Source organism: Yarrowia lipolytica, chromosome 1F (assembly GCF_001761485.1).
Source record: "Yarrowia lipolytica chromosome 1F, complete sequence".
Classification (NCBI taxonomy): Eukaryota; Fungi; Ascomycota; class Dipodascomycetes; order Dipodascales; genus Yarrowia; species Yarrowia lipolytica.
In genome coordinates, this window is record NC_090775.1 from 1,416,995 (window position 1) to 1,428,231 (window position 11,237).

At 48.5% G+C, this 11,237-nt stretch overlaps 5 protein-coding genes and 2 non-coding genes across 7 annotated transcripts; 5 read left to right on the forward strand and 2 right to left on the reverse strand.

Annotated features, from left to right (window-relative positions):
- Positions 1-552: 552 nt before the first annotated feature.
- Positions 553-1,578, forward strand: YALI1_F14175g (uncharacterized protein; the record flags this gene model as incomplete). Its single annotated transcript, XM_505248.2, has 1 exon — positions 553-1,578. One exon carries the CDS (start codon positions 553-555, stop codon positions 1,576-1,578), a length of 1,026 nt encoding a protein of 341 aa, XP_505248.2.
- A 1,023-nt stretch (positions 1,579-2,601) lies between these two features.
- YALI1_F14201g (uncharacterized protein) lies at positions 2,602-3,132 on the reverse strand (the record flags this gene model as incomplete). The annotated part of the gene is made up of 1 exon (XM_505249.4): positions 2,602-3,132. The coding sequence occupies one exon, from the start codon at positions 3,130-3,132 to the stop codon at positions 2,602-2,604; it is 531 nt and encodes a 176-aa protein (XP_505249.4).
- Positions 3,133-3,713: 581 nt separating this feature from the next.
- Positions 3,714-4,175, forward strand: YALI1_F14207g (uncharacterized protein; the record flags this gene model as incomplete). Its single annotated transcript, XM_068283321.1, has 1 exon — positions 3,714-4,175. The coding sequence occupies one exon, from the start codon at positions 3,714-3,716 to the stop codon at positions 4,173-4,175; it is 462 nt and encodes a 153-aa protein (XP_068139422.1).
- A 193-nt stretch (positions 4,176-4,368) lies between these two features.
- YALI1_F14213g (uncharacterized protein) lies at positions 4,369-5,774 on the forward strand (the record flags this gene model as incomplete). The annotated part of the gene is made up of 2 exons (XM_505250.3): positions 4,369-4,374; positions 4,881-5,774. The coding sequence occupies 2 exons, from the start codon at positions 4,369-4,371 to the stop codon at positions 5,772-5,774; spliced, it is 900 nt and encodes a 299-aa protein (XP_505250.1).
- A 1,199-nt stretch (positions 5,775-6,973) lies between these two features.
- On the forward strand, positions 6,974-8,326 carry YALI1_F14239g (uncharacterized protein; the record flags this gene model as incomplete). Its single annotated transcript, XM_505251.3, has 1 exon — positions 6,974-8,326. The coding sequence occupies one exon, from the start codon at positions 6,974-6,976 to the stop codon at positions 8,324-8,326; it is 1,353 nt and encodes a 450-aa protein (XP_505251.3).
- A 665-nt stretch (positions 8,327-8,991) lies between these two features.
- On the forward strand, positions 8,992-9,087 carry YALI1_F14259r. The gene has a single exon. It is a non-coding gene; the product is annotated as a tRNA-Leu (tRNA).
- Positions 9,088-10,707: 1,620 nt separating this feature from the next.
- On the reverse strand, positions 10,708-10,826 carry YALI1_F14278r. Its single transcript, XR_002432160.3, has one exon. It is a non-coding gene; the product is annotated as a 5S ribosomal RNA (ribosomal RNA).
- Positions 10,827-11,237: the final 411 nt, after the last annotated feature.

Genomic DNA, 11,237 nt, shown 5'->3' on the forward strand with positions numbered 1-11,237 from the left:
ACGGGAAAATGGAAAACGGCAATCAACTCCCCATGTCCGATTTAGCTACTGTGCAACTCTTTAGACCTTCAGAGACCATACATGATCAAAAACCCCGAGACCATTCAGGTTAAGAACCCCAAGGCCATACATGCTTAGTAACCCCGAGGCCATCCCACGGCACTAAGAACAATGTGAGTGTAGAAAGTTCTGCGTCAGCTGCTGGAAAAATAAATACTTTTTCCGAATCTCCGTTGTCGAGTTACCATGCACATCCATTTTCAGACCGCTAGCACCAGCCGGACATCTCATAGATCTCTTGTGAACATTCACAAGAAACACCAAACTCGTCAATCATCTCCCTCACCTGTAGCATCTCACTACATCTCACCAGGCCAAATATTAGGAGGATAATAGCCTCCTCTGTAGTATCACGTGACAGCATAAGATGTGTGTGTCTCTTCCTCCCCGCCGCCCTCTTATTAGCCGCTCATTTCGCTGGGGGCCTTCTCTCCTCCTCCTCCTCCTCTGTGCTTAGTAAGCAAACCTACTCCCAGCGCGTTGAGCGGTGTAATGCGAAGTAAATCACACTGCACGTCGCAGGAACGACACACCCACACCCGCTCGAAAATGACCTCGATCGAAGAGGCGATAGAGCTGCTGCACGAGTGCAAACACGTACCTGAGCCGCTGGTGCGACAAATCTGTGCCAAGGCGCAGGAGATTCTCGTGGAGGAGTCCAACGTGCAGCTGGTGGACACTCCGGTGGTCATTTGTGGAGACATTCACGGGCAGTTTCACGATCTGCTGACGCTGTTTGCGATTGGGGGTGGAGAGCCTCCGAATGCAGCTTATCTGTTTCTGGGCGATTTCGTCGATCGGGGCTTTTATTCTCTGGAATGCTTTCTGCTGCTCATTTGTCTCAAGGTACGATATCCCGACAAGATCACGTTGATCAGAGGCAACCACGAGAGTCGGCAGATCACCACGGTCTACGGCTTCTACGACGAGTGTCTGCGCAAGTACGGCTCGGCCTCTGTGTGGAGACTATGTTGTGGAGTGTTTGACTATCTGTCTCTCAGTGCCCTTGTGGGCGGTCCTGGAGGAGTGTTTTGTGTGCATGGAGGTCTGAGTCCGACAGTCAAGCAGCTGGATCACGTGCGACTGATCGATAGAAAGCAGGAGGTGCCTCACGACGGGCCTATGTGTGATTTGTTATGGAGCGATCCAGATGACAGTGTGGAGGATGCAGATGATGAGGCCATGGAGCTCGCTACATCCTGGGGAGTGTCGCCAAGAGGTGCAGGATACCTGTTTGGACCCAACCCCGTGCACGAGTTCAACCAGATCAACAATACGACTCTTATTGCCCGGGCTCATCAACTGGTCATGGAGGGATACAAGGAGATGTTTGACCAGTCGCTGGTCACGGTCTGGAGTGCACCAAATTACTGCTATCGGTGCGGAAACGTGGCGGCGGTGCTGGAAATCACAGATTCCATGGAACGCCAGTACAAGGTCTTCCATGCCAAGGATGCAGATGTGGGTGGAAATGAAGGTATGCCCATGAAAAAGCCTGTTGCGGAGTACTTTTTATGAAGAGACCCACAAATAACGGTCAGGAGTGCATGTCATGAGCGACTGGCCGATTTCACAAGGGTCAGAAATGATGTTCTGCTTCGTTTCATGCTCTTCCACCTCCGTGAAGTCTCTGGAGCATCTGAGGTGGCTCCTTTACCATCGCAGTCTCATCTCAAGCGAGTCAAGCGGGTATACAACATCCAACGTCGCCATCCAATAACTACACATCACTGAAGCGACCCATTGTCCCCGACGACCTCAGCATCAACTAACATGTCCGCAGACACCACATAATCATGTATTATAATGACGAATGATGAACCAATGATGTACAAGTTTTTACGCATTCCAGGATGAATTGTGGTAACTGAGTTCGGCATTGCAATAGATAGAATAGAATAAAATAAAATACATAGCTATGGAGATCCTTTGAGCTGGTCCATTAGTCATGAGTTTGACTCAACTTTGACACCTGACAAGTAGTCGTGATACTGTTAGTGGTCGTGGGCTTGGCTGGTTGATCGTGGCTGGTTGATCGTGGGCTTGGCTGTTTTCCGTTCGTGGTTGCTTCGCCATCCATAATCAGCAACCACTCTTTTGGGCACCGCTTAACCCGAGATCTTAGGCATCTCGTTCTGGTCCGTCAGCTTGGACAGATGGTCGTTGTAGTCCTGCACTCTTTCCTTGAACGGTTTCTGCTTCGTCATCTTTTCCATGAGCTGGGTTAGTATATTCTTACGGCGGTTAGACAGCCTGAAGTTACCTGGTAGGGAGGATCAGAAGAGTGTGTCGTCTGTCTGTCTGGAGAGATATCGGCGGACAACTGTAGGTCGGTAGTCAAGTAATAGAAGCTGGTCTTCCCATTAAAGCTGACCTTCAAAGCTGACCAAGATCATTGTAAACCACTTGTCGGTAGTCTGTCAACCAACATCGACTTCTGACAGTACACATTGCCACAACAGGAGGTTCAACAACGCAGAAATAAGACGATATTGACCCCACTTGATGCCGCTGAAAAATCCTGATCCAGACAGTCAACGCTCAAAATGATAGTGTTATTTGTTCGAGATCGAAATGCGGCCCTGCTGTTCTACTACTGTAGGCCTGAACAAACGCAGATAATGTGCGGTGAAAGCCGACCTTCGATCGGCCACCACATCCCCCCTGTCCGCTCACTTGCATACTCACTCTCTCTTTCTTGGCCTCCTCAAACTTCTTCTGGGCGTCAGTCAGATACGGCTCTTTAGGCGTTCGGGTGGTCTCCACTGGCGAGGTGCTCGCGGCAATCTTGGCCTTGTCCATTCGCTTGGAGGACGATCCCGGAATAGGGATCGCGCCCTTGGTCTCCACAGAAGGAGGAGTCTCCGAAATGGACTCTTTGGCATGCTCTGTATCGTGAGGAGACTTGGCGATATCCTTGGCTGAAGGCAGTGACATTGTTGGTGGTGATGAGGATGGTGCTGGTGCTGGAGAAGACGTCTTGGAGATCTTTTTCTTTTTCGACTTGGTTACTTTGCCCTTGTCGCCCTTGAGTTTCAACCGACCGCCCGGCTTAGTGTCGTAGAGGCCCATTATAAGGAAGCAGCGGGATCACGTGAATCTGACGTCACGATAGCAAGGAAGAGCGCCTGCGCCTTGTCTGGATCTCTGTGGGTTGGGGTTGGAGGTGTAACGGAGGTTGGGTTTGGTTTCAGATTGTGCTTACTAACCGTTCAGGGTACGGGTAGATCTCGTTGGTGTTGTTGCCGGGATTGTCGGTCGGAAAATCTCGGACTGGACGAGTGGGTCCACTGTGGCAGGTAAGAGGTGAAGTGAGGTGATGTTTTTGCTATCATGAAAATGGGGAAAAGGGGAAAATGGGGAAAATGGGGAAAATGGGGAAAATGGGGAAAATGGGAAAAATTGGGGAAAATGGGAAAAATTGGGGAAAATGGGAAAAGTTGGAAAAAAATGGGAAAAAATGGGAAAAACTTGCAAAAGTAATTCCCGATAACACAAAAAATTGTGGTTTTCTCGCAAATTTTACATGTATAAATCCTCGTCGCTTGTATAAATATCTTCTTTTTTTACATAAAATAACTGCCATTTGTTATTCTCCCAATCTAAATAAATTAATTAAACAGCAAGTTTAGAATGACAGCAATATCCAAGTGATGTTACCTGGAGCTACAAGTACGAGTACAATACGAGCACGAGTACTCGACGACCGTCTAAGACAGCTAAATCTCTGCCAAATACGGCGTGACTCATTAGGACACCAGATCACCAGCCTTCCTGACGCTCAAACTCCACCGCTACACTGCACGTTCTCTGCTGCTGCGTCCCGTTCTAGAAGTGGGAGTTCCCATTGTGGCAGTATAAGCTTATGTGATTGGCGGCACGGTGAGACGGGCGATGCGGGTATAATGATGGGACCTTGTTTATGGGGCGTGTTTGTGGGGGTCTATCAGAGTATGGGGAGGTTTAGGGCACCATGTAGACGGCGATATGGGCTAGGGGAGCGGTTCGGGGCCGTTGTTGTATTACTAAGCCGTCCGGTGGTCTTATCTGTGCTCCCTCCTCCTTCCCCCCGTCCAGATCCACGCCTTCCCCACCTGATCAGACTATGCATGTAGGCGCTATACATCCACCACGCAGTCCTGACATGACATACATTTGGACTCAAACTCAGCCAGTCCCACAACCGGAAAAGGAACATCAAAACGACCCTAGTCAGATCAAACGCCGTCGATTCGACCCTCCACGACACTCAGCAATACTCACACGGCCCGCCCAAGTTACACAAAGCCGCCGGCAACACACATCACAATGAAGGTAAGTGGTTGGAGACGGTACAGAGATTGTGTTCGATAAGCTGTTTGGCGAGGTCGGACGTCTTGGGGACGAAATGGGATACCGAGGGGGGTTTGTGGCGATTGATTTTTGCCCTTCAATCAGTCGAGGTTGGCGATGAAGGGGTGTTTCTTGAATGTTTATCCCTCAGACACCGGCTAACACGCGACGAAAATCACTCAGCGCGTGTTACCGGGGTGGTGTGGTGATAAGAAGAGGTTTCAGGATGTGCAAGTCGATTTTAGCAGACAGAGTTGTCGATACACACGAGGATAGACACACAGAGACATACAGAGAGGCACACAGAAAGGCGCACACAGCGACACACACAGAGAAACACGCAGAGGGTACACGCAAACATACCGTGCTCTCGACAAGCGACACAGACACAAGCCCAACCACAAACCCAGATGCGCATCTTAGTCTCTCTATCTGTGCCGTGATTGCTCTTCCCCCATCTCACAACCCATCAACTCACACTAACCCAGTTCATACAAGATCACACACTCGACGAGGTGGCATCAGCACTCAAATTCGACACACCCGAATGCCACGTTTCCGGCAACATTGACCTGTACACCACCAAACCCGCTTCCTCGGACAAGAAGCTGTACAAGGTGCTCGACAAGCAGCTGTCGTACCATCAAGACGCGCTCGACTCATTCACCTCCATCTCCACCCTCGGCACATCTTTCTCTCCCCCACAAGTGCTCACCTTTGACAACTACTACCAATACGGCAAATCGTTGGACAGCAGCGTCAGCAAGATGAGCAATCGAAGCCCCAAGGGCGTGAGCAAAGTGCCCAAGCAAAGAACCTATTCTTCCTCGAGAGCAGGCGTCTCTGTCGGCTCGCTATCGCCTCTACTCTCCTCTCCCTTTGGAGATATGAGCGAAACTGCCAGTAGGAAGGTGTTTGCTTATCTGATTGCGATTCTCAATGCGTCAGACCCTAATCACGACTTTTCCGTGCTACAGCCGGACGACTTTCAGCGCGAGCCGAGCGCATCGGCCGTGATTTCGTCCTTCAACAACGTGCTGTTCGGCCTGGGTATGCCGATCCCGCCCCGGATGTGGGACGTACTGGACAAGAGCATCGAGATGCACAACTGCACAATCTTTTCCTTCACGCCCGACGCCACGATTCTCGCCGACGAGCCTGGCGCCCTGTGGGCATTAAGCTGGTTCTTTTTCAATAAGAGAATGAAGCGAGTCGCATGTATTTCTCTCAACGCAAGGAGGCATTCTCTGTCGCCTACGCTGGGGCCCAAGATTATGAGGTCCGATGTGATCAACGGTGACGACGAAGAAGATTATGATCTCACGTATTCTTCCGACACTGACATGTACGACGAGATTGTCGGAGAACTTGATCTGGAGTAGTCCAGAGCACATTTTTATTTAACACAGCAGCACTCGGCCGAGAACACCACTCAGTTTAACAGTTCAACAATGTTCGAGCCTATGACGTTTGATTTTTCAACATATGAGTAATAAATGTATACCAGGTACGGTGGAGAGAGTAGATATGGCATTGGCGCTGCTGTGTATTCCCGCGAGTGCGCTGTGATTCGCTTCCCATCAGCTATACGCGGTCGGGGCTGGGTCAAACTATCCAATCATCTGTGTTGGACCAAGACATCGGCAATTCGCTCCCCGCCCCGTCAATGGCGTAATTGGCTGCCGAAGCGACATTGGTGATTGCGTATCGTGTCCAACGATATCCCCTGAGTCTATCGTGCATAGGCCTCGGTGTGCCTGATTGATAACTGGCTTCTATAGGTTCCATTACGGGGTGGAGGACGAGCACCGTGTGATGGACAGAGATATACAACGACTTGGGCTGGTTGCCGGGTTGTTTCTGGTGTTTCTATGTTTACAATTACCACAATATTTCTAGCCCATCTAGTCATTGTTGTGGTCTTGCTTTTGCGATGAGCGCATGCAAAATGTACCTGAAGTAAACAGATGTGTTCCCTGGCTCATGTGGGTGGGTGGTCCGAGACATTTACCGCTCCAAGACGAGATTGCGGCGCCCACACGGCTCCAGATGATAGGTCCGTTAATACTGTTTCCCGCACGTATACTTTTTCTTGCGACTTAACTACCCCCGACGCCACAACTACGCAATGGCTTATTTATTGCGTGTACCTGTGTCGTCCTCGGCTGTCCAGAGTGGCTTATCAGTCACTGTACGGCTTTTCGAGAAGCGCACCTAGTATTGCAACTCTAAGCCAAGATGCCAAGCCGTGGCGCTGTACCTGCGATGCCTTGGCATCTGACTGATCATTTTAGGGGCCACATACGAGCATGGATGTTGCTGAAACTAGCTGAAATGGACCACCACGGATTTTTGATACGGTAGTAGCCATATGGTACACTCATTCACCATCTATACCCCTGAATCATGTCAAACCCTTTTAGCTTGTTAGAATCTATTCAACCATGTAAAGTTCAATTAAAAGTTTCTCCACCTGAAAGATCTTCGTGCCGTTCGTCTCGGTGATAAGCCATTTCATGCGGGTGATGTTGATATATAATGTCAGCTCGATTCTGGGGTGAATTTACTGCTCTCATCAGCAATGAAGTTCTCCATCCTCGCTCTCACTACTCTCCTGGCTGCGGTGTCTGCTGGCAAAGTCATCCAACTAGACTTTGTTCGAACCACCAGCTCCAGCCCCATCCGACAGAAGAAGATCACTCTGCCCAAGGGTCTCAAGGTCGACCTGGCCATTCCTGTGGAAAATGATCTTGTTCTGTATTCTGCAAAGGTCCAGGTGGGTTCTCCTGAACAGGAGTTTGTGGTGCAGGTAGATACCGGTTCTTCTGATCTGTGGCTCTACGACTCGTCTGATCTGTGCATTGGCGGAGGCTGTAAGCAGTATGGACTGTTCAACACCAACGCCTCTTCTACTTTCAAAGATATTCTCCCAGGAAAGTTTGGCATCAGCTATGGCGACGGCTCTTACGCCAAGGGCGACTGGGCAGAAGACACCGTCACTATCCAGGGAGTCAAGATCCCCAAGCAGCAATTTGGCCTAGCCAAGAATACCACTGCCACTCCTGCCATTCTGGGAATCGGACTGACCGGTCTGGAGGCTGCGGAAAAGGAGTACAACAACGTGCCCAAGAGTCTGTATCTCAATGGAGACATCGGCTCGTACACTTATTCTCTCTATCTGGACGATCTTGAGGCCACCCAGGGCAGTATTCTGTTTGGTGGTATCGACAAGAGTCACTTTTCCGGTCCTCTCAAGACTGTCCCTCTGATTTCCTCCTACGCCTTCTGGGTGACTCTGTCAAGGCTGGATATCAAGAGCGAAACCAGAAACAAGACCGTCAACGCGCTAGACGTGCCCGGTCAGGTACTTCTCGACAGTGGAACTACTCTCACATACCTGCCTACCATCTCCTACGAGACCATTCTACAGGACTGGGGGATTGACATTGACCCCGACTACGGAGCCATTGTTCCGGAATACAAGCTGCAGAAGCTACAGGACGAGTATCTCGAGTACAATTTGCAGGGAGCAAAGATCAAGGTCTCGGCTGCTCAACTGTTCGCCCCGGCATACACTGGAGATGACCTCAACACGGTAGCTATTTACCCCAACGGCCAGAAGGCTTATGGATTCCTTGTTGCTCCTAACGGTAACTCCACCGAAGGCCTCATTCTGGGCGACTCTTTCCTGCGATCTGCCTACGTGGTTTACGACCTGCCCAACCTTCAAATCTCTCTTGCTCAAGCCGATTACTCCGGCGGAGCTCCTCAAATCGAGCCCATTGACCCGGGTCTCAACGCCGTGCCTGGTGCTACTCCCGTGAGAGACTGGGGGGCCGTCTACAGCAATGTTCCCATATCCACCTCCGTCAACTACACCCCCACCACCTATACTCTTTCTCCCCGGCCATACAACGGTTCTTCTACCGACTGACCGGCTATATACTCATTTATTTAATGATTTCCATACCAGAGAAATTGTAGGCGAAATGATATCTTAGAAGGATATAGCAACCATTCTAGTGATGTAGAGTGGGGAAAGACTCTCTCGTGAGCTGTGTGTCGGTTAATTTGGAAGTACAGGTACAATAATGACCAATTTCACGATCGTCGTTGTTCATTGCCAATTCCACTAAATACTGGATATAACTCCTTGTACCATATGTACTTTCCGTTCAACAACTATAACATCTCTTCAGATCACTGCTCACAAAAACCCTTCTACTTGTAGTGAACTCAGAAAACATACTGATTTTAAATAGTCAATATTCCCATTTAAACCCATTTACCACTTTCAACTCTCTTATCGGACTCAAAATCAAACGGAGGTTTTTTTTTTTTTATTCTTTCACAGCAAAGTTATAATTAAATGAATGTATATGCAGAAAAAAAAAAATATTCTAATGATTCACACAGTTATACACTTCTAAGTCGGGTTATTGGCGTCAATAAATCATAGAATTAGTATTCTTTCTTGTTTTAATTCTAGAGAAATACTTCTTTTTCTACTCAAATACTTTTTTTTTTAATTTTAATTTCTATGATTAGATAATCAGCATGATCTAAATGTAGCATAAAAATAAATGCGTGTTAATAGTGGGCATTCTGGCCGAGTGGTCTAAGGCGCCAGGTTCAGGTAGCTGAATCAATATCCTGGTCTCTCCGGAGGCGAGAGTTCGAATCTCTCGGATGTCATTATTTTTGCAGCTGGCGGAATTTTGTGGGCAGTTGTGGAGCGAATCTTGTGTTTTTTTTTGGTCTGGATTACAATAAAGGACACTTTCCCCGATGTAGGTATTTTTCTGAAGAAACGCTTGAAGATGTTCAACTACAAGTACACAGCATGAGTATGTACTAGCTACTTGCACGCACTTGTACGCACTTGAACTCGTACCTTGGAGATAATACTGTAGTTCCAGTCAATGATTTTCCTAATCTCAACACTTATCTCTACACTACAATTTGAATATCGGGTGGGACTCTTGGTTCATGATTTATTGACCCAAGAGGTTGGGATTTTCACCTACTTCTCGAATAGTGGGACTCGGCTCATGCTCTGGCTCTTGTCGGCAACTAGCTGGCCTCGGCTCTATGGCCTGCTCTATGGCCTGCTCTATGGCCTGCTCTATGGCCTGCTCCGCTCTGGCGTTTAGCTCTCACTGCATCTGTGGACTCATTGGCACTTGTCCAGGAGAATGGCTCTTATTGCTCTTTGGACTTAATTGCTCATAAATGATGACATGCTCTTATGGCCTTTCAGAACTTGTGGCTTCGGTGTTTGCCCTCATACGGCATAGCCTGATAGGACTTACTGGCTGTTGCTTGGAATGGTACTGGCTCTGGTATTTCTGCTGTGGTTCTGACCAGTGTGGCTCTCAATGCTCTTTGGGCGTAATGGCTCTACTCTTCGGCGGCTCTGGCATTCGCTCTGACGATGGTGTTTCAGCTTTGGTGACTGACGTAATAGCTCTGGCTCTTGTGTGGCTCTGAACGTGGGCTCATTGCTTCAGTGAGACTTACTTGGCCCTGACCATATCTATGGCGCCTACTCTCTTCATTAGAAATAGTGTGCATAGCGCGTCATTGCCTTCTCAACCGACACAAGAGATCCTGGAAGTTCACGGCATTGCCAAATGACAACTCTAGCGGACGACAAAAAAAATGAATGTCCTTGTTGTAGACAGATCTCGTCGTAGACAGATCTCTGTTAGTTGTGGTGTGGACAGGTGTGCTTTCAGCACCCAGCAGGCTATAAAAGGCACCTCCTGACCCCAGAATGGCTCAGAATAAACTAGTCTGACCCTGAGGAAAATATCGGAGTCTAGAGGGGTTTATATATATCCCCAGGCCGAGCTCATTTTAGTTCAGGAAACGCGCATAACCCATGCACAAACATGCACAACCTGCAAGCACTGGGAAAAAAGAGAAGCTGATCAAAGCAGAAGCAAACGTCTTTGGCCTATAAGGGTTTAAGACGATCCAAACTATTTATTGTCGCAATCATTGCTTGATGTTTTTCTGCTGAGAAGACCTCAGAAACCCTCATATTAGCGATTTCAATTTGCCATGCCAAGAATTTCACCCTGCATAAACAACTTCAAATTTTCCAACATTGAAAATTGCAAATTGATCCAGTGGAACGTAGAAGAAAGATGTATCGGCCTTCTGAGGCCGCACAATCCGGGTTTGCAGAACAGCAAAAACATGTGTGTGTTATACGATGGCAAAAAGCAGGAGATTCGCTCTTCAGCGGGTCCCTTTTGGATGTCCTGGATGTGGAAGCAGGTTGGAGACGGAACAGAAAAGTGGCAAAAGAATTGCAGCACCTAGGATTCTCGTATGGTCTCCCACTACAATACTAACTAGGCTCTCTGGTGCTTGACTATGGCTGATCGGACGGGAAGCCGTATTTTCACCAGGATATGGCCGCAACTGCAAACAAGTGTCGTTGAACAGCAACATCGGGCCAGATATGTCACGTGAGCAGATTCCGGGAAGGCTGCGTAGGGAAAAATAGGCATGGACTCCGAAATTTTTCTGGGTCTCAATATTTTCCTTCGCGAATACAGTAAGCTTGAAGTATGGCCATTATAGTCTCCAAATGTGAATGCAAGTTATCCAGCGATGACTACGTCAAACCTCATGTTCAGATTTCACTTGTAGTTGGACATTTGAGTCGGCATGTGTGCAAGTTTGACACTTACAGAGCTGTATTGATGGCGTTATACGAGGAAGTATCACCAACGTCTCTCTCAAGACATTGTTTGATATGGACAAGCCAGTTGTTTGCGACGGCTCCTTTTTGGAGTGGATCTTTGAGTACTCGCCCGAGATGTCTATGATCT